This window comes from Alternaria alternata (genome assembly GCF_001642055.1).
Source record: "Alternaria alternata strain SRC1lrK2f unplaced genomic scaffold CC77scaffold_16, whole genome shotgun sequence".
Lineage (NCBI taxonomy): Eukaryota > Fungi > Ascomycota > Dothideomycetes > Pleosporales > Pleosporaceae > Alternaria > Alternaria alternata.
Window position 1 is genome coordinate 782,315 of NW_017306205.1, and position 20,873 is coordinate 803,187.

At 52.0% G+C, this 20,873-nt stretch overlaps 9 protein-coding genes across 9 annotated transcripts; 6 read left to right on the top strand and 3 right to left on the bottom strand.

The window, feature by feature from the left end:
- The first annotated feature begins 822 nt into the window (after nt 1–822).
- On the top strand, nt 823–2,080 carry CC77DRAFT_230293 (hypothetical protein). The gene is made up of 2 exons (XM_018530753.1): nt 823–1,267; nt 1,521–2,080. Exons 1-2 carry the CDS (start codon nt 923–925, stop codon nt 1,947–1,949), a joined length of 774 nt encoding a protein of 257 aa, XP_018383794.1. The 5' UTR covers nt 823–922; the 3' UTR covers nt 1,950–2,080.
- CC77DRAFT_230392 (hypothetical protein) lies at nt 1,843–2,218 on the top strand. Its single transcript, XM_018530754.1, has 2 exons — nt 1,843–2,095; nt 2,144–2,218. The coding sequence occupies exons 1-2, from the start codon at nt 1,962–1,964 to the stop codon at nt 2,175–2,177; spliced, it is 168 nt and encodes a 55-aa protein (XP_018383795.1). The 5' UTR covers nt 1,843–1,961; the 3' UTR covers nt 2,178–2,218.
- A 955-nt stretch (nt 2,219–3,173) lies between these two features.
- On the bottom strand, nt 3,174–5,733 carry CC77DRAFT_1074258 (hypothetical protein; the record flags this gene model as incomplete). Its single annotated transcript, XM_018529206.1, has 1 exon — nt 3,174–5,733. One exon carries the CDS (start codon nt 5,731–5,733, stop codon nt 3,415–3,417), a length of 2,319 nt encoding a protein of 772 aa, XP_018383796.1. The 3' UTR covers nt 3,174–3,414.
- Nucleotides 5,734–6,355: 622 nt separating this feature from the next.
- On the bottom strand, nt 6,356–7,625 carry CC77DRAFT_1063689 (calcium-binding mitochondrial carrier protein Aralar2; the record flags this gene model as incomplete). The annotated part of the gene is made up of 2 exons (XM_018528649.1): nt 6,356–7,104; nt 7,160–7,625. 2 exons carry the CDS (start codon nt 7,623–7,625, stop codon nt 6,356–6,358), a joined length of 1,215 nt encoding a protein of 404 aa, XP_018383797.1.
- A 514-nt stretch (nt 7,626–8,139) lies between these two features.
- Nucleotides 8,140–8,748, top strand: CC77DRAFT_994029 (hypothetical protein; the record flags this gene model as incomplete). Its single annotated transcript, XM_018536432.1, has 4 exons — nt 8,140–8,255; nt 8,361–8,469; nt 8,523–8,576; nt 8,626–8,748. 4 exons carry the CDS (start codon nt 8,140–8,142, stop codon nt 8,746–8,748), a joined length of 402 nt encoding a protein of 133 aa, XP_018383798.1.
- A 630-nt stretch (nt 8,749–9,378) lies between these two features.
- Nucleotides 9,379–11,495, top strand: CC77DRAFT_1022586 (DNA glycosylase). The gene is made up of 6 exons (XM_018525496.1): nt 9,379–9,453; nt 9,506–10,276; nt 10,406–10,743; nt 10,802–10,867; nt 10,923–10,976; nt 11,040–11,495. Exons 2-6 carry the CDS (start codon nt 9,554–9,556, stop codon nt 11,104–11,106), a joined length of 1,248 nt encoding a protein of 415 aa, XP_018383799.1. The 5' UTR covers nt 9,379–9,453; nt 9,506–9,553; the 3' UTR covers nt 11,107–11,495.
- Nucleotides 11,496–13,717: 2,222 nt separating this feature from the next.
- On the top strand, nt 13,718–15,581 carry CC77DRAFT_1022589 (GPI-anchored cell wall organization protein Ecm33). The gene is made up of 4 exons (XM_018525497.1): nt 13,718–13,918; nt 13,986–14,069; nt 14,125–14,968; nt 15,020–15,581. Exons 2-4 carry the CDS (start codon nt 14,012–14,014, stop codon nt 15,294–15,296), a joined length of 1,179 nt encoding a protein of 392 aa, XP_018383800.1. The 5' UTR covers nt 13,718–13,918; nt 13,986–14,011; the 3' UTR covers nt 15,297–15,581.
- Nucleotides 15,582–15,970: 389 nt separating this feature from the next.
- CC77DRAFT_1042313 (mannan polymerase II complex ANP1 subunit) lies at nt 15,971–18,513 on the top strand (the record flags this gene model as incomplete). The annotated part of the gene is made up of 6 exons (XM_018527267.1): nt 15,971–16,018; nt 16,694–17,010; nt 17,097–17,722; nt 17,771–17,830; nt 17,879–17,959; nt 18,017–18,513. 6 exons carry the CDS (start codon nt 15,971–15,973, stop codon nt 18,298–18,300), a joined length of 1,416 nt encoding a protein of 471 aa, XP_018383801.1. The 3' UTR covers nt 18,301–18,513.
- A 192-nt stretch (nt 18,514–18,705) lies between these two features.
- CC77DRAFT_231563 (hypothetical protein) lies at nt 18,706–20,389 on the bottom strand. Its single transcript, XM_018530757.1, has 2 exons — nt 19,128–20,389; nt 18,706–19,079 (listed from the first exon to the last, which is right to left on the bottom strand). Exons 1-2 carry the CDS (start codon nt 20,184–20,186, stop codon nt 18,888–18,890), a joined length of 1,251 nt encoding a protein of 416 aa, XP_018383802.1. The 5' UTR covers nt 20,187–20,389; the 3' UTR covers nt 18,706–18,887.
- Between the last annotated feature and the right edge of the window lie 484 nt (nt 20,390–20,873).

The following is a 20,873-nucleotide window of genomic DNA, read 5'->3' on the forward strand; positions in this document are numbered from 1 at the left end:
ATCTCGGTGTTCCACCAGATTGCTACTGCCACAAGCGGTGCGCAGACGTCACATGCCACGAGTTGAAGCCGGGTCGCCGCTCCCTTGTCGAGAAGCCACCGTGTCCAAGCTCACCCATCGCTATTCCATTTGCTATCTTTGTCGCAGTCAAATTTCCGGCACTGATGTAATCCCACGACATCTGACCAGCAGAGTCCAGTTCCTTAGCTCTAAGGCGCTTCGCCGAACCTCTTAGCCTCAAGCTCCCTCCAAACATCTCCGACATTTCCCTTTAACTCCGCTCACAGCCACCGTCTAATCATCTTTGAGATGATTGAATGCGTTCAAGTGCTTACCCACATCTCGTCGCACCCGTTGCTCGTGCCGTCTACCGAATGCGTTCATCCGCTGGTATGGAAGCGAGTTGCGATGCCTGGCAGCCTCTGCACGCCAGTATACGCAATGGCAACAGACAACCACATTTCAAGTTGAGCAACTATCATCACCCAAAGACATGTTCAACTCATCTTGAATGAAAAGCGATGCATCGAAACCGTCATACGCCCACGTGACGCCTTGTTATACGAGAGCATGGGTGTGGTCGGGAACAGTCGGTTCGCGAGCGGCTTCTAACCGGACTAAGTCAGCAAGCCTCCAAGGGGCTGAGCTCCGGGCCTCACCAATGCAGATCGGCAGTACAGCGAAGATGTTCCAAGTAAGCGCGGGATGCGTATCCGTATGACGCTTGAGTATAGCATCCACTACCCTTGTCACTGCTACCTTGGATTCAGTCATGCAGAAGGGCCTACAGGAAAGGTCATATAAAAGCCGTCCTGAGGCCACATGGTGAGAACATCGCACACTGCCAGCTCGCCCGATCAGGAACAAATCTATCTGTTTATTTCTAATCTCCACTCATTCATACTATCTGTTATATATCCTCATGCCGTCTCCACCTAGAAGCTCAATATCGTTTCCGAGTTCGGCGGATCTGTTCTACTTCTGCACGACATCGTCGACCTCTGAAGAAGACCTCAACATCCACTACGCACCTCCGTCAAGCTCCTCGTTACGCATTGGTGTCATTGTTCTCGGTAACGATCAAGTCCAACTAGCCGATCTAGCCGCTCTCGACCTGCTCGCCATGGTCGGAAGGAACAGAATCTGCAGAACGAACGCCACAGCAGTAGCCATGGAAAACGCCGTGGACGAAGTCGACATTCGATATGTCAGTGTGACCGGAGAGGGGAGTTTTCCTGTCACGGCTGGCACGCGAATGCCGGTGACGGTGAGCTAAGCTTCGAATTGCTCCACATCGAAACACGAACAACACGACACCCATACATCCCCCCGTACAGCCAACTCCTTTGGCCAAGAAGAGCCAACTTTTTGGTCGTGCTGGATTCGCCTGGTCTTGGCTGCCTTTCACAAGTAGTCATCTCTGACAGTCTGGCAGGGAGGTAAAGGTTAACACACGCCCCTGTTCCTACCCATCATTCGCACTAACATCCTCTCGGGTACTGTGACTGACGTCTACCCAGAACTCATTTGCAAACGCGCCTCAATTCGACATTCTCTTCATCCCTGGATCCTTCTCGTCAAGCGAGTTGCCGGTGGAGGCGACCTCATTTCTCACCTCACAATGTCTGAATCCCAACCTCATTGCCATCATGAGCATTGCTTCAGGCATATGTCACCTCGTACAATCGGGTATCTTACGTGGAACACGAGCTGCAGCACCTAAGCCTTTGCTTCCCGTTCTCCAGCAGCAATATCCCGAAACGCTCTGGCAGCGCTCAGCCTGGGCTCGACACGAGAAAGTGTGGACAAGTAATTCGTCTGTCTCAGCGCTTGATATGGTTTCGACATGGATGCGCGAGTACTTTTGGGATAGAAGCCAGGCTGTTGAGTATGTTCTTACAGCCGCGGGCATGGGATCGCTCTACGATTATGATCATTGCGACTACTGATGATTTCATGACATGGTATGGGCATTACAAGGCGTTTTGTGTGGTACGATCTCAACTCTGTATAACAAAGTCCTTTGTTTGGCGTATATGAGGTACTTCCGGATTTTATACAGATATATGAGAAATTTTGACTTCAGATGGAACTCGTATGTTCATGGCCCAGCTCACATGTAAGCTTTCTGATAGCCATCTAGAGCCAGATTCGACTGGCCTTCCCCTTGCGCATAGCCCTCGCTACATTTGAAAAACTCAATTTTACTCCATCTTTCTCCTACACAAGATGCACATCCCTGTAGACCCCAAGTATCCCTACCCAATAGAATGCATAGCCATCGCCATCGCCCTAGCCTGGTCTTCATTCCGCCATATATTCTTCTTAGCTTTCATCTTCAGCCTAAGCTCAATAGTAGAGTCAGTACTGAAACTAGATCGAACATTGGCTTCGTACAAGTGGGGTCTCATATCGTCCTCGCTAATGCCGTTGGCTGGCGTAATGGCCACGTCGGTGATTTGATCGATGTTGAGATGTGTAGTCGACACAAGCAAGGCGTCTATGTTCGAGCCATCGATCGTGTCGTTGTCACTGTTTAAACTCATTGCCTCTGAGGTTAGGGAGAGATAATGCGATGATAGACTGCTTGCTTCTCCCATCGTAAATAGAACGTCACCCCCTCTCATATTGACGACAGGCTCGGCAATTACTTCAGTCTGTGCGTGTATTCCTTCTAGCCATTTCAGCGTCGCAGCATCTGCGTTATCGAATTCGTAGCATGTGTTCAGTCTATCGTGATATGGGGATCCGGGCGTAGGGCTTAGTGGGAGTACCTCTCCGTCGTCGTGGCGGACGAAGCATCTGCCTTCACTGTCTGGCAGATCAAACCGTGTTTGCGGCGTGCCTACTGCACCACTGGTCTAAATGCAAACGCGCGAGATTAGTATATGTCTCACATGCAGTTTATAGAGGTATGCTTACAGTGGCGAAAGTATGTTCCAGTTGTTGGCTCACGGGAAGGAGAACTGTTGACGCTTTAGGTGACAACGAACGTGCACGAGGTCCGCTTCTAGCGAACCCCGGATGTTGAAGCCGTGTCGCACCTCTTGACCGAGTAGGGCGACGGTTCGTGTCTGCAGTTGGTGTAGCGGAGGATCCACCTCCGCGCAGGCCTTTAGGTGCGATGTCTCCCGGAATTGCAATTTCTTTCAACCTTCTTCCCCACCTTCCACGCCATTGCTTGTGCTTCGATTCCTTGACTTTGTCTACTCTTCTGCCTCTCGGGTGCTCCCAGCCCCTGTTATCGCGCTGTGTCTGACCACCTCTGCTACTCGGTGGCTGAACGCCAGCAAAAGTCGTCTCCGAGCTGGGTACTTGAGTCGATATGAGCATCCCTTTTGCCGCTGTAGAGAACGATTTACCATTTCTGGGCCATCCAGTAGCATCTGCTCCCAATCCTGGTGGTTTCTTCTCTTAGTACTCCATCAGAGGATGCCGTTTCGAATACGTCTTGTATCTCGAGCCTGAAGGCGCAGCGAGAATCAAACGACTGATTTCCCCTGCCTTCGAAAGAACTGTCTGCAAAGGGCTCTGACCTTTGACAGGAGCTGATTCAGCAACTCCTGGTGTAGATACGATAGAAGGGTAGCCGATGGTAAGGTACTGCGCGTTCCGCTGTTGGGGTACAACCTGAGCTTTAGCTGTGATATGGCCATAGTGAGGGAGATATCGCGATGGCGTAGGTGATCCAGGAGGGCGACGCTCACCCGAGACTGCCATACGCTCTAGGTCGTGCCGTCTGTCGGTTGATTGGCGTCTCATGACCGCAGTGAAGCTATCGTCCAGCACTGTTGTGCTCAGATCAGGCTCTCGCCGTCGCAGTTGCTCTTGTAGTCTTACGTTCACATCACATATACAATCTGCCTCTTCGTATCTTTGTCTCTCTTCTTGTATACGTTGAATAGCAGGCTCATGCTTAACTCTTCTGTACGCATCAGTTTTTTCCAAACCTAGCACGTCCATCAAGTTATCATCCAAAGTATTGGCGGATAGCAATGATGATGCTCGACAACTGTCATCGTCAGAACTTTCGAACACTTCGGGTTCGGATGAATCGGCTCGCTGGCATCTGGGTGGGTTTGGCATTGGGAGTATAGGCGGCGGAGGAGGACGTTTTCTGGCCCACCTCTTGTTGTCCCTTGGGTTTACCACATGACTTCGCAATGTAGCATCAGTACCTTGATGTTCTTTTGACTCCACGTTGTTCCATAAAGCGAATTTTCTACTCGCAACTGGATACGAAGGGCTCATGGAGTGACACGTCTCATTCTCGCCTGTCGGCGCACTTTGAATATTCGGTGGTGCCAAGGTTTTGTCGATTCGAGGTGACCGCGGTCCATCTCTTATTGGTAGAGACATTTGAGGTCCAAAATACTGATTAAAGACTGCCTCGGTACAAGCCCTACGAATAGAGCTATCGTTCGTATCTTCAGAGTCCAGAGTATCCGAGCCTTGCCTTGTGCCTATCTCTCTGAAGAGTTGGCCATCTCGCCTTGCATCGACGGTACATGGTCTCTCTGGCGTCTCTTCTGTTATCTTGTCAATCTTGCCAGCACGAATGACCGGGAACTGCGATCGCATACTTTGCGGTGCTCGACTTTCCGGACGTTCAATATAGTGGATCGGAGAAACGACTCGAAGAATACCCTCCTTCTCGACAGATTCTTGCAAAGAAGTAGAACCAAAGGATTGACCAATCTCATTGGTGTCAGTTGTCTTCCAGAACGATTTGAAGTCGTTCCAGCCTCCACCACGAAGATGTACGATAGGTGACGAGATATCCGGTTCAGAGTGTTCCTGACTGTCTGATACGACCCGTTTAATAGGCGATGTTGGTGGGGAATGTGTCGTTAAATAGTCCCGCTTGTTCGAAGCTCTGTAATTGCCATAAGCATCTCTCCCATTGCTCAACGGAGACATTGGACATATAGGCCGAGAGAAAGGGCTGCCTGGTGGTGTGTATTCTCTATTTCCAGTCGACGGAGACATTGGTGGAAAGAGCGAGAGATTGACATGTCTCGAAAGGAAGGGGCGATCAGAATTGCTGGTGGCCTGCCTAGGGGAGCCTGGCTCATCAGAACGAGGGCTGAGAAGCCCTTGTGCGAGCCAACCCAGCGCATTTGTATCCATCTTCTCGGCACTGTAGTCGGAGGGTGGTAATGTGTTGTTGGAGCAGATCGCGTGGTTCGTGCGGGTCGCAGAAGTTGTGCCGTCGTGACTTCCTCGTAGAGAAGGCACGCATTCCCGCACCCCGATTTGCCCGAAAAGACCCTCACTTGGATCTCCCGTAGCGTTTCGACTATGATTAGTTGAAGCTGTCGAGGATATCTTTAATGGATCTGATCGTAATATCTTTGGGTAACCATCGAAGTAGCTCACTTTGGACTCAACTTCACTGGAGCACATGTCTTCCAGAGTATTACCTGTTTGCCTTCTCTCGGTCGTCGTATCGGTCTCTTTCCCACTATCCCAGCATGAAGATTCTTTCTTGCTATTCATGTTCTTGCCGTCCAGAACTGCACTGACTAAACTCTGTGTTCCCGTCAACTCATGATCAAACTCTTCGAGGAGATTCAGAGAAAAAGGAAACGACGGGGCGCCCTTAGAGTTTGTGGGTATAGAACGAATAGCGTGCAACCTTTTCTGATATGCTGATCCGTTTCGTAGGTGGCTGCGGATGGGAATAGGCGGGGGCATTATATGTGGCTCTGCGGGAGCTGTATAGTGGGCCATGACGGTGGAATGTCGACAAAAACGCCAGGATCGTCAATGCGAGTCACATAAAAAGGATATAGCCTGGCAAAGGGTGTGAAGTTTAGGACGTGAAGCATGGACAATTCAGAGAGGGATGACCTGCATGACTGTGGGAAGCACGGTTTGTGGCGTGGGCGTTTGTCAATTCAGCATATGTGAATCCGGCCTCGCTGATCAGCGTGTAGACACGTCGACTCACCGTCATTGATGGTGATCAAGACTCGAATGTATGCGGTGCTGCGTTTGCGATGTTGACCGCCATGTTGACATGCTTTGCGCAAGGGTCTGATAAAAGTATACATGTTAGGGGCGTTCTCATAGGTAGTGGTATATTTACACAGTCATATAATTGGTTACCTCGATCAAGTGTTAAATGAGCTTGTACTTGCGAGAACCTATAGAAAATCAACCGTATTGTCCTACAAACGCCAAAGCTTTAATGCTGACAATGCCCGAAGATGCTGTCGTGTATGTACAGACGTATAAACAAGCAGAACAGGAGTGTTCACTAGGATATCTCCACTCCTAACCCACGACTAAACGCCACGTAATATGCCCATCGGTTCATGTGAAGTGGAAGGCGAGACCCAGCTGTCCGCCATCACTCGACTTCATGTTCTAGTTTCTTACCCTCGTTCTTGAGTTTCTGGTGTACGGCCTTGAGCGACTCGAATGTTAACATGGTCGTGACCGCCGCAGGTACAGCGCGGACCATGTTAGTGCCCATTCCGTTGTAAAAGGCTCTCCATCCCTCTTCTTGGAGGATGACGGTGCATGTTCGCAAGATACCGCGATACCTCGGTAAGTTTATCATACCATCCGACGAAGCTGTGCCTGGTGGGCGAGTGTGAAATCGGTCGTGTTGGCCTCCCCGGAACGATACATGGTTGTCCGAGTGCGAGGGTAGCGACCGTTGCTGTGTCTGCAGCCGAGTGCGTAAGACCTCGTGTGGGTACGTCGCAGAAGTCGCAGTCATTTTGCTCAAGACTGTTGCCAATGCAATAGCAAACCAGTGCACGTCTTCTGTCTTGGCGTCTGTCTGGCCCATCTCCAGACCGGTAAACTTCATCTTGAGAAACTCATATAGCGGGAATTGAATAGCGACGTGGGTGAGGCCAAGCAGTGCAGGTGTAAGGCCTGAGTAGAAGGACATGATGCCTTCCTTGAGGTACATCTTGCGAAAGGCATCAAAGGTGCTTGTGTAGTGCCACGGCGGCCGGTGTTCGGGCGAGGCGCGGGCGCTGACTTGGGACATGAGCCTTGTCTTGACGACCCATATGGGATTTGTGACTAGCGTCGAGCAACCACCAGCGAACAAAGAGGCGATGGTCCTGGCCAGCCATTTATTTTCTGTAGATTGAATCTTGTCAGCAACTGGAACTCGGACGCCGAGTGCACTACTAACCCATCTGAGGATAGAGGACATTTTTGGTGGATTCATAAGTGCTCATGTAGACAGCCCAGGTTGGAATGTATCCGAGCAGCATGGGGCCGAGTCCTCGGTACAGGCCGCGCATGCCATCCTCGATCCATATGACCCGTGCGGTGCCGGTCAGGCCTTTGTACACTGCGCGCGTTGGGCCAGTATACGTCCTGGGGCGAAAAGAGCCCTGCGCTTGCAGGCGGGTCTTGATGACATCGAGCGGGCACGTTACAATGCCCGAGGCAACTCCAGCAGAAGCTCCGCACAGTGCATTGACGGAGCTATCGGGGAGTTTGGAGATCCTGACGGCGAGAGCGGCAACGGGCGAGCTCCACGTACTGTGCGTGTTTGAGGATGACATATCTCGCGGTTCAACTGTCGCGGCGGATGGCGCATACCGATCGGGAACTTTAGTCGGGGACGGCGGCTCGGAATCAGTGGTGGACATTAGGGGTACTGCAGTCGTCGACTTGTTAGGGCCATTCGCGCCGAGTGCGGAGACAGAGGGTGCATGCATACAGGCCGTCGTCCCCTTTGCGGTGCCTCAGTGTTGCGGAAACCCCGCAGCACTTGAGTAACACGATGACTAGCGATTGTTCGGCTCCATTGACAGGCGGACGGAGCGTGAGGAAGTCGCGGAGGGGATGGTCGTCGGCCAGCCTTTGCCCGGTGCGTGTGTGTGTGTGTGTGCGCGAGGAAGGCTGAGGGGTTGCGTTGCGGTGCAGAGCTGGGTTCGTGGATCAGACGTCAGAGCTAGCGTGGAGCACGAGTGAAGTTGCTTTGGTGGGTGGAGACCAGGCGCTGATTAAGGCGAAGGCCTTCTGCGGGCCAAGCGCTGCCCGCCGGCCTATTGGCTTTCGCTTCTTTCGCATTACGACCTCACCACCTCCGACCGTCAAAACTGCAATTGACGACAGCACCCGCCTGCGACTACTCGAATCCGCCGTCGAACAACCGCAACCATGTCTGCCCCGTCTCTCGCCCCCTACATCATGAAGCGGCCGTGGCTGCAGAAGTGGATGAAGCCGCTGGCCAACTGGTACTGCAACGCCGCCGGCTACAGGCAGCTCGGTCTGAGGTACGGAGCCCCCGATACGCATACGGCGTACAGAGCAGGATATACGGATGCTATGGAGAGAACAGCGGGCTGCGAACCGATGGGCTGACGGGATCCATGATGCAGGGCCGATGACTTGCTCCCCGAGGAGAACGATGTCGTGCAGACTGCCCTGAAGCGTCTCCGACCACAGGAAGCCTACGACCGTGTCTTCCGTCTGCGCCGAGCTTTCCAGGTACGGCCGAACCAGATATTCAGGACACGGCAAGCGTCGCTAATCTACGGCAGCTCTCCATGTCCCACCAGCTCCTGCCCAAGGAGGAGTGGACCAAGGCTGAGGATGTACGAGTACCGCCACTACCATCAACACCAGACGCTGACAATGCACAAGGACACACCATACCTTTCCGAGCTCATTACCGACATCGAGGCTGAGATGCACGAGCGCGAGGACCTCGAGGCTATGGTTATCCAGAAGAGGCAGAAGAACGCCGCCGCCAGCAGTGGACACTAGATTGTACATATCGAGTCTGGCATGATCAATTTGAAGCTTGGTGGATCGAGTCTGAGGGCTGCGCGATAGAGTGTACCATACCAACTTTTTTTGTACAGGACTCATCTCCATCAGAGTATGCTTGTTCGTTTTCTCTCTATGCGCTTTCATGCGCTTCTACAAGCCTTGGCACACTCGCAAGTTGGTTTGTCTTATTATGTGCTAACAATGACTTCTTTTGGACGGTAACGGCATGACTCCAGTGTATGCGCCTGGCAAGCGTTGACAAAGCGCAACAAGCTCGGCATATGTGGTGCTTCTTCATCTATCCATTGTAGCAAGAGAAATGAAAGGCCAAGTCTGTACACGTTACAGCCACATGTGTTCATGCGTCCTTTTCTTATGTCATGCAATTTCTCGATACCCAATTATCAGGGACAGGAGGTACCAAGTGCGCGGCCAAAAAGAACAGAGATGGAATGGGTGTAACATGCAGTGCACATCATACGAAACGGATTTACTACAGGCCGTTATGAGAAGCGGACCGTGTGTCGATCGCTTCAAACGAGAATGCCGAGTGTCAGGGTTCCGGATATGTCAGCGCCACGCTATCATGTGCTCAGGCGTCAGCTCAAGCGCATCGCGTCAGTCTCTCAATCCACGCAACTAACAACACTCTACATGATTCACCAAATTGTATCAACAGCAAGAGTATTAAAGCAGACGGTACGTTGTCGCAACCTTGTTCCCATCATATATCCTAACCAAATGACGTCAGACCTCCCTATTCACGAGAACGACTAACATTCTGTACAAACCTCAAAACATGTCTCTGAGACGCTCAGCTCGCGTTGCAAGTAATATCACGCCAGTACCATTGGATGTCAAAGCCCAGGACAGTGTTGCGAAATACGAGAAAGTCAGCAAAGCGAGTGTACCTGCGAAGAAGCGCAAAACCACAAAGGCGCCTGCCAAAACATTACCCGATGCAACCAAGAGCGAAAGTACTACCAACGGAGCAGAAAGCTCGGATTCAGTGAATCCAGCTTCATTCCTCCCAGCAACGCCCCTACCCAAGAAGCGCAAAGCGGTATCGAAGTCAACGTCAGAACCAGAATCGCCACTAAAACCACCATCATTCACACCAACACCTGCTAGTGCCAGCATCTACTCCTCTACGTCTTCGTTCTCTCCCCCTAATCCCACCACTCGACCAGCAGCTCCTCACATCACAAACGCCAATTTGGCCACTCCAAATGGCTCGCACGTGGTGCAAGCCTACGCTTCGTCTCCTGCAAAACCCGCTGACCCTTCGCCTGCCAAGAAGCGAAAAGCAAAAGAGATTGTCCCGCCGGATGTTGGTGCCATTCCCCCCGCGAGCACGGACATCGATAATCTGTTGAAAGACGCAGAGGAGTTTCTTATCAAGACAGATTCTAAATTAGAAAGAGTTGTAAGAGGACACAAGTGTGAGATTTTTAGTCCAGATGGATTGAGAGAAGTAGTGAGGCCGTTCGAGTCGCTGGGAAAGGGGATTATTGGACAGCAAGTAAGTATGGCTTGGTAATACTGTTTGTCATCAGGAAAATTGAGGAGAAATATGCAGAATGAATCGCTGCAGACCATTATAGAGGAGAAGAGTTTGGACGTATGTGTATGACTAACAATCTACCTATAGGTATCAGGCCAAGCAGCCGCATCAATTCGTGCAAAGTTTACTGCTCTCTTCCCTGAGACACACCCTTCTTTCCCTTCTCCCGCCCAGGTTCTCACCAAAGATATCCCTACATTGCGTACAGCAGGTCTCTCCCAACGCAAAGCAGAATATATCTATGGAATCGCCGAGAAATTCTCTTCCGGTGAGCTCTCCGCTGAGATGCTGGTTAGTGCTAGCGATGAAGAGCTCATCGAGAAGCTAGTAGCGGTGAGAGGATTGGGACGATGGAGTGTAGAGATGTTTGCTTGTTTTGGGTTGAAGAGGATGGATGTTTTCTCGACTGGAGATCTTGGTGTACAGTGAGTTATTTCCCTGTTTTGGAGAATTCGTTGAACAAGATGATTGACGTGTTTGCAGACGAGGCATGGCCGTATACGCAGGCCGTGATGTAAACAAGCTCAAGAACAAGGGTGGGAAGTGGAAGTATGTACTCTTCATGGAGTTTCATGTATCGGGCAGTCCACTAAACGCAAAACAGATATATGACCGAGCAAGAGATGCTCGACATGGCTTCCAAGTTCAAGCCATACAGGTGCGTTTATCTCTACCGCAAACTCTTCTTTACACACACGTTAACCCATCTCCTTGCTGCTAGGTCGCTCTTCATGTGGTACATGTGGCGGATTGCCGATGTGGATCTTACTGTTCTGCAGAAGACTTGATCAACAGGAAGTGACCATTGTGTTGGGTCACATTGGTCCTTGCGGTAGGACAAGCATGTACATCATGTGGTCTATGTGTGGTGGTGGGGTGATGTACTGCTGGGTAGAGGTGGGGCGTGGGTCGCGGGCGGTACAGGCCGTTTCCCCGCTGGGCATAGAACACTTGGTTTATGGATCAAACATCTCGTAGAGTGCCCGTCCACACTTGTGGTTTGTTCGATGCACAAGGGTTTGTTGCTCAAATAAAATACCCAGACAGGAGGTTGTTATTGCTCGTAGGCGCATGGAAATTGTCATCCGACATCTTTCTGGTTGAATATCGATAACATGTCATACCATTCTGGTATGCTTGGCCTCGAACATCCACAGCAAGTTGGCTTCAAAGCAGACAATGCCAAATGCATGCTGCCATTGTGTTCCTCTGTTTGGTTGTTTCCATTCGTAATGGCAATTCATGCTTGCACCCAGCCGAGCGGGACGGCGTTTGCATGACAGCAGCCATCGCTGGCAGCCTGCAACGATCTTAGTGCACCATAATAGTGGTAAGACGACCATATGCGCTGAATAGTTCGTCTTCGGTCTGGATTGTGTTACTCTCTTGCCATTGAGAAGCGCTTTGCCTGACGCTGTGTACAAAGTACTTGTATGTTGGTTTGCATACGACAAGAGAAGAGAACACTCAACGACAGAGGAGTATACAGGTCAGGGGGCGAACGGTGGTTAGATGTAAGTTGTGACTGCACGAAATATACGTGGGACATGTGTTGACTTCTTATCCCTACCTCTGCAGTGATACAGAGCACAGGATTGCAAAGCCAAAGTACCCTTCTCGGCAACATCGGATCAGTTTTGATATGTACGAGATGCATACAGCACCCATGTGCACTTCATGGTCTATAGCTTGGCTCATCGCGCTATGGGTGAAGTTCATAGTGAAGCGACTTCGTTAGGTAGTAGGTCAGTTGTTGACCACTAGAGTGTGCGGCTGAACTTACTCAGTTTTCTAAATTCTCCCGGTTGCGGATCTACGACGCTGGAATTCCCGATATTCTTCCAGCCGTCATCTGTGGAGGCACATGAAACGGACCCACCAATCGGCCGGATAGTTTTGTACCAGTGACGCCGCGCAATGAGATGAACAACAGAACGACACGGATCAGGGAAGGTTGCAGCGAATATCCTCTCATTTTGGAAGAAGTAACCTGACAAGCGATGTCGACCACACTGACGTTGAAATGATAATAAGTTGGATTGGTCTACAGAGTTGCTCGATTTGAGCGTCGCGCCTGGGTAGCTGCAAGCATTAGAAGAATGGCAATGTCGATAAGCAATGGGTAATTCTGGAAAAACCCGGGCACTGAAACAGTAGCAAATGCCGACGTCATATTAGCTGATGGCAGCGACACATGAAGCTGGGTGCGTGCCGCGTGGGTGGAGAACAGAAGCCTGAGGCTGGAAATGAGAGACTAATCAATGCGCGTCAAGCAAATAGCTTGGCCGGATGGATCAATGGTGAGGCTGTTCCTCGGGGGGACGGTCGATAAGCGAGCCGGTTCATCGCAGGAGGATGCGGAGAGCTGGAATAGCGAAATGAGTCAACAATGCAGGTCTGCTGGGCGATATGGACATAAAGGGGAGACGGGTAGACGAGGCTCAAAGCAGTCAGCAAGCTCGACTAGGCAAGCTCGAGAGGTAAATATAACAGTTGCTTTTATTGTTCGGCGTTGGGGTTGGGGCTCGAGAGATTGCAACGGCTGCGCTTTGCCTAAAGCGGATCGGATGTAACCGCATTGAAACCATTGGGTAGGAGCTCGTGCCAGGGTGGGCAGGGGTGGGGGACATGGTCAGAGGCCGCGCAATTCACGGTTGCTTGTTGTGTTTCGAGTCGGCCAGACGGTGGCAAAAGAAGAGCTTTGGATGCGCGGACATGGAGCGAAGGTGCCGCATTGCCGTTTGGTGAGCGGTTACCAGCAAACACTAAAAGGTCCGTCGACAATGGACAGAGACGTTGACGAGCAACGGATTGCTGCGGGCAGTCTAGCGGATGGTCGTCTCCTAGGGTGACGGAGCGGCGATCCAAACGCCATAGGCTGTTTGCATGTGGTGCATGTGCTGTGCATGGAGCTTATCAGGGCAGGCAGCGCGTTCAGAGCTTGAAATTGGGAGCAGCGCGCTCGGCATGTGAAGCTAAGATTTACAAGCAGCGGGAGAGAAGGGATCATGGATGGGGGAGCATGGCGAAGAAATGGTAGCCCTCGCCTGTCAAACCACACTGTGGCACTCCGCACGCGCGGGACAGGCCCTGGGTGGTGCAGTCATGGCGACACATTATGCGGGTAGCCACGAGCGTGAGCGCGACCGCGAGCACGAACAAGTGCGCTCGTCGACGACTTGCCCAGCTGTCCGTTGGCGGCAGGACAATCAGCAGCCAGGGCAGGGCAGCAGCTTTCACTGAGCGAGCTTGCTTGCTTGCTTGCTTGATCGATGATGGTGGGCACGCTCTGGCCGCCTATGATCTCCACCCGGCCCTACTAGCGTAATTAGCGCCTGCCTGGCCTGGCACCACCGCGCTCCCCTTTTCTCGCGCCGCACCCCATTTGAATGCCTTTCTGCCCTTCCTCCCTCAGTCTTCACCCACATTCGCTCGCTACAGACGAACGCGCCTTCTCCATTGCGCCTCTGGGACTACTCCGTTTAATACTGCCTGCTTTACTTGTTAATTCTTCCTCTCGCTCCAGCATCTTTCCACCACGACCAAACAGCCCGCCGAACCCACGCAACTGAAACCGAGCGAGTAGTCTTAATATCCCAGGTCCGTGTTGCCCAGTCCACATTTCTCAATCGCCTCTCTCGACGCGTCCGCTGACTTTTCCTCCCAGTTACCAACCCACGCCAACTACACAAAATGCCTTCCATGATGAAGATCGCCCTCCCTGCCCTGGCTGCTGCCAGCGGTGCCTACGGTACGCTCTACGAGACTCCATTGACTGCCTCGTTGCTTGCTAACAAGTCCGCCAGCTGCTTGCAGTACGTCTGCCACCATGACCATCCAGAACGCCGGTGACGCCAGCGCCATCGCCTCGTGCTCCACCTTCTCTGGTAACATCGCCATCGCGACTGGCACCACCGACGACATCTCCCTCAACGGCGTCAAGAAGATCGACGGCAACCTCGTTGCCACCGACAACTCCGACATGAAGCAGATCAGCGCCAGCGACCTCGAGGAGCTCGACGGAGAGATGCAGCTCGATGGCCTCACCCGTCTCTACGCTGTCAACTTCCCCAAGCTCAAGAGCGTCGACTCCATCAAGTGGAACGCTCTGCCCAACCTCCAGGAGATCGGCTTCACCGCCGAGGTCACCAAGGCCAACAAGGTCGACATCCAGAACACCGCTCTTCGCTCGCTCAAGGGCATCAACATCGAGGAGGTCGACACTGTTTTCATCGCCAACAACGGTTACATTGATGAGATCTCTATGCAGCTTGGCAACGTCTCGACCTCGCTGACTCTTGCCGACAACAACGAGGCCGTCAAGGTCGACCTACCCAACCTCATCTGGGCTAGCAACCTGACCTTCCGATTCTGTGCTTCAGTTTCAGTCCCCTCCCTCGAGCGCTTGAACGGCTCTCTCGGTCTCTACAACAACGGTTTCGAGTCATTCGCTGCTCCTAACCTTACTTCCGTCGGCGAGGCTGTTGCCCTTGTCGCCAACGAGAACCTGTCCAACGTCTCTTTCCCCATGCTCGGCAAGATCTCTGGCAACCTCCAGATCGCCAACAACTCCAAGCTCATCGAGGTGGATGGCTTCCCCGCTCTTAAGAGCATCGGCGGAGCTTTCGACATGAGCGGTAACTTCACTGAGTAAGTCTTGTTTGAATCGACTGTGTCGTGCAATTTACTGACCCTTTGTAGCGTCTCTACCCCCAAGCTCAACAGCGTTTCGGGTGCCTTCAACCTCCAGTCCACCGACAACGTCACTGAGACTTGCGCTACCTACAAGCCCCTGAAGGAGAAGAAGCTCATTGAGGGTGGCTACAAGTGCGAGGGCAAGCTCATCGACCCCGCTGGTGAGGGCCACAAGGGCACCAAGCAGGGTGGCTCCGACGACTCCACTGGCGCCGCCTCGACTCTCAGCGCCGCCACTGGTGCTCTCAGCCTTGCTGCCATGGCCGCTGTTCTCCTTTTCTAAAAAGCTCATGACGCTGGCGTTCCTTAATTGCATAGACTACCCCTACCATCTGACTTTCTTTGATAGCGTATAGCATCAAGCGAACAAGCGCTGACGTTGGAGTTCAGCATCTGAGGACTGAAGGGCTTCTGGGGACGGTTTCATGGTTCAGCATGTAACAATTGTATGTATCACTTGGCTACGAGGGTCGAGCAGACTGTTAATCCGCAGTACACTTAAGTCTGCTCCGCGACATGGAGTGCAGAATTGCAGAAGGAGTTGCTTTATTTGGGATAGTGGCATGCAGTCTTTCTCTTGAACCTTGCTCGTATTCTTTGTGATGTGTGTCCAAGTTTTGGTGCTTCGATGTTTGCCAGTTATTGTAAACTTTTGTCTACTAAAAAAAAGACTTCCTTCAACCCTCACAACAGATCAGTAGCACTGAAACATGGCCATGTCTCATATGTGACCGAGATGTTATCTTGAACGTTGTAGTCCCTTCGCCGTGATCGCCGTCTAAATATGAGTGTTTGATAGGAACACTCTAGACTCCCGGACACTCCATACAGACCTCACATCAGTTTCACCTTTGTCGAGGTCTCGACGAACCCGCAATGGCTGGCGGCTCTGCTCTGGCGGTCAAAGTCACGCATGCGAGAAGGACAGTCCCATAAAGGCTCAAATCAAGGCTTGTCATGGCGAGTAGCTGCTTTCCAGGCGTCCCGAGGCGTATCACATGCGTGGTAAGACGGAAAGCGGGCTCTAACGTGCGGGCCGCAGTGGCTAAGTTCGTATAACAGATGACGTGGGTAAACAAATGGGCCTCTTTTGTAAATATCACAGACTGCCCAAGGCCAATCACGCTGCAATGATCCCATGTACCGGCGGCCTGTATAATGCAGCCTCGCTCTTGACAACCGCGGCGCAATAGATGTTGATGTTACCGATCCATGTTTTCACGTGCGCATTTTAGGATGCAGGTGGTGTCGCGCATTGGACGCAAGACAACTTGCCAGAGTACACCAAGCAGTAATAGTGGCCAGAGAAGCATTGTTGCCGGCTCACCAAGTCTTTCGGCGAATTATGAAAGAATCACAGACTACTTTATTTCCGAAGCGTCGTCATCAGCGGCACTATCGCGATTGATCTGCACTTAGCGTCATTTGCATGCTCGTCGCGCTCAACGGTAATCTGTACTGAACGAGTTGCTCCTGTAACGCAATTGCGCCTCTCCTTCACCCCATCGCTGCTTTCCTGCTCTGTACCACCGTGCAGCCAGTCAGGACCCTGCTTTCACTAGTCATTACTGTCTGTCGCTTCCGCTCTTGCTAGCCCGCCTTCGCTGCGACGTCACCCGCAACATTTAGTTCCCACCCTAAACGTCGCGCGCCCCGGCGCTCCCAACCGCCAAACTGGAGAGGCCACAGTCGCAATCGCCGCCGCTTCATTCACAGAGGGAAACCAGTAATACGGACAGCGTCCGAGCGCGTAGCTCATCGATACGCATATCTCAGGCTAGAGGGGAAGAGGTGGAGAAAGAACACGCGGGACCATTCCGACTCAACATGCTTGCAGGAAAAGGATACTCGTGGAAGGCCGCTAAAGCACGGCTGCCACCATCACGGCAGGTCATACACACAGTGCGGAACCCAAGGTTTCTGGTGTCAGTCGGTCTGGTTGCCGCGATTTTGCTGCTATGGCGGTCAATGGGGTCCGCAGCACAAGAGGTGCAGAGGTATGTCACACGATTCGTATTTACAGAGCTCCAGCAGAGGCCTCGTCATGATTCGCATCGTGCTGATGCTAATCTTCTCATACCAGATTCTACTGCTTCGGCCCCTCAAAACCTCCAATGCACATGACAGCGAACGAGAACGAAGACTGGCATGCGCATCTAAACACACCTGTGATATTCAACCACCACAAGCCAGTAGAGGTCAATTCCACCGATATTGAGCATGTAGACCTAAACAAGATCACATCGACCGTTGATGCAGCGAAGAACAAGGAGCGCGTCCTGATCCTTACTCCGCTTCGCGATGCCTCATACTACCTTGCGAAACACTTCGACCTCCTCACCTCGCTCACTTATCCCCACGAGCTGATCGATTTGGCTTTTTTGGTCGGCGATTCGACCGACGATACTATGGCTGCGTTGGCAAAGGAGCTGGAGAGAGTGCAAAACAACCCTGAAGTTGCTTTCAGGTCGACGATGATCATTGAGAAGGACTTTGGTGTCACACTCTCGCAAAGTGTCGAGGACAGACATAGCTTCGAAGCACAAGGCCCGCGGAGAAAGGCACTAGGTAAAGCCAGGAACTACCTGCTATACACTGCGTTGAAACCAGAGCACAGCTGGGTTTACTGGAGGGATGTGGACATTGTCGATAGTCCGTCCAAGATCATCGAGGACTTCGTGGCACATGATCGGGATGTCCTTGTCCCTAGTATGTGTTGCAATACCATCTTGGGGCGCTAGCGCTAACAATACACAGATATCTGGTTCCACCGCTACAAGGAGGAGAACGGCAAGATGGTCGATATCGAAGGGCGCTGTAGGTTTTCCATAACTTAGCACTACGGTCTTCACTAACGGGATTCAGTCGATTACAATTCCTGGCAGGAATCTCCCGAAGGTCTCAAACTCGCTTCCACCCTCAACAAAGATGTAGTCCTTGCAGAAGGTATCACTCTCTTCATCTCCCTCCCCACTATTTCCATTCGTTAATTCATCTTTATAGGCTATAAACAATACCCCACGAACCGCAAGTACATGGCCAAGATGGGCGATTGGCGCGCCGACAAGGATGAAGAAATACCCCTAGACGGCATCGGTGGCGTTAACATCATTGTAAAAGCAGACGTGCACCGTTCTGGCATAAACTTCCCAAGCTACGCATTTGAAAACCAGGCCGAGACAGAAGGGTTTGCGAAGATGGCTAAGAGAGCAGGCTATGGCGTTTATGGGTTACCGAATTATGTCGTATGGCATATCGATACCGATGAAAAACCTGGCAATGCTTAGTTGGGAGAGGAGAGTGAGGTAGGACAAGTGAAGGAGAGTATATACCTTGGAGTCGGGCGCACCTCGCATTAGAAACATGGTTTAGTTGCAGGCGAATCTTGGAGTCTCTTTTAGATGGGTGGATATGTAATACTTTGTACGAGTATGAGTATAGAGACCGCGGCGCAGCTGCCCTTAGACGATACGATAACGATCTCCTGTTTGCAACCATACAAGGTTCCATCCCCTGACATTGTCGTATAAACAAGCCAGCGTGTAGGTCGCGTTAAAGACAAGATACATTGATGTGATGGAATCATGGTGGACGCACAGTATTACGTGGGCTCCGTATCTTATGGTGGTTGATTCCAGGTGCATAGTATAGGCTTCTAGTATATCACCCTCCTTGAACCATACCGTTGTACACGTCTTCCCCCTCAAGCATATCTGAATCGTGACAGACGTGCCACTTCCTTCAACTTCTCGTCCCTTGCCATATTCTATGTCTCCAAGCACACCAACCATAAAGTCGAACACCCCGATAGTTCTTCAAACGCTAATAACCAAAGCACGCGCACTCAACCGCACGACAACAGTAGGAGTGGATCCTAGTGATCGTAAATGCCAGAGTGAAACTTGCGCTCGTCGTAGAACTTGGCAGTGATCTTCCTGCCTCTGAATTCCCATCCTTCATCGAAGCGGTTGACGGCGTTGAGGGCACTGAGAACTGACTGGAAGTGGATATAAACTACGCCGTCCTGGTTGTTCTCGTCTAATTGAACATGCTCAACTGGACCAAACTGGTTCTGTTAGCATGTGTACCTTCGTAACTTTGGAATGGAATTTACCTTGTTGCTGAACGCTTCACCCATGTCTTGTCGGATACCACCGTCGTTGCGTTCGGCATTGGCATCCCAGTCGACACCGTCCACACAGCCCCAAGTGACCACAACAGCGGACTCCGCACCAAACTTGCCAGGCTCGTCTTTCTGAGTGCGCATACCACCACTGACATCCCAGACCTGTTGTGACTTGACCTTGCCGTTTTCGTCGTCGAGAGTGCTTGCACCCTGTGGAACCTTGCGTTTTTTCACTTCTAGATGGGTAATAACACCATCGTTGTTCTTTCCGAGACCTTGGCCCTTCTTATAACCCATTTTGGCCATCATTGCTTCCGCCTTGCTAATCTTAGCGCGCTTGGCAGGGCGTTCTTCGCGGGATGGCTCGTTGTCTGCATCTTCCATTTGAACGTCGGAGCGCTCGAACCGGACTGGTGGTGCAGATATAGTCGCATTTGCATAGCGTACCGGTGGTGCAGAGATAGTCGCACCTTGATAGCTCGGCGGAGGTGGGGGCGGAGGGTTATCGTCGGTGACTGATGGAGGCGGAGGCGGTACGACATCAGGCTGTTGCTGGGATAGGCGCATGCGACGGGCATAAGCGTCTTCTCCCAACAGGTCAGACGAGGGAATTGCAGAGCTATCTTCGTAAGATGCAGGCGGGGCGAAAGACGGTTTGGTAAACGTAGCAGGTATTGGGCTCGAAGAAGACGCTGAATGGGAACCGTTGGTCTCCTCACTGTCGTCACGAGACTTGTACTGGGCGGCAGCTCCCCGTAAGAAAGCTGTGAAGCCTTCCTTCTTGCGCCGGTAGCCGCCACTGGCCTTGTATGCTCGAAGGTTGGAGTACCGCTCGGGTTTGTGGGGAGCTTGAGGGTTCCACTGTCCGAATATCTTGTTGAACTTCTTCTGCTCTTTCTTCCTTTGCTTCTCCTCATAATTGCGGATCCTCTTTTCTTCCATAATCGACAAGTCGTCCTCTACGGTGCTGCGATAATAGTCGATGCCATGCTGCTGGTTGTTGGCCGGACCAGAACCCGAAGAAGAGAGGGGTGCAGCTACAGGCATGGTGGCCTTCTTGATGGTTGGGCCAGCTTTCTTGGCCTGGGGACGCTTGATATTGTGTGGGTTATGGAAAGCTACACAATCACATGAGTGATGCTTCAGGACAATGGTACGGAGCAGTTCAGATAGATACCAGGTGCTTTCTTCTGTTGCTCGGCCTTGGCCTGTTCCTCTGTATATTTGACAGGCGCAGCGGAGATGGTAGCCGAAGCATACGGATTTGGAAGGCCTTTCTGGGCGTAGGGGTTTGGAAGACCATAGGGGTTGGGCAGGCCTTGCGCCTTCTGCGGCTGCTGAGACGCCATGCTAATATCGATGTGCGCGCAGGCGCGACTTGGGGTAATGCGAATGTGGCTGCCCACGTCACTAGGTGGATGGCGGCGGGGGAAGCTAGAGTGCAGAAAAATGGCTAGATTAGTAACTGTTTTGTGGATGCACAGTACATGGAGCAGAGGCGGCGGTTGAGGTTTGTGGTTGTGGTCGTAAGGCTGTTGTGAGGGTGGTGGAGTGGCAGGCGCAATGTCAAAGGCCCGCCAAGCACCCCAGCCCGCGTGTCGGCGTCGGTTCCCCACGCTAAGGCGTTAGCCGCATTACGTGTGCATACATGCAGGAACGCCCATTGCTATCCTGTCATACCAAATCCTTATCCTTGATAAGTCATTTCCATATCTCTTGATACATCTGAGCAGG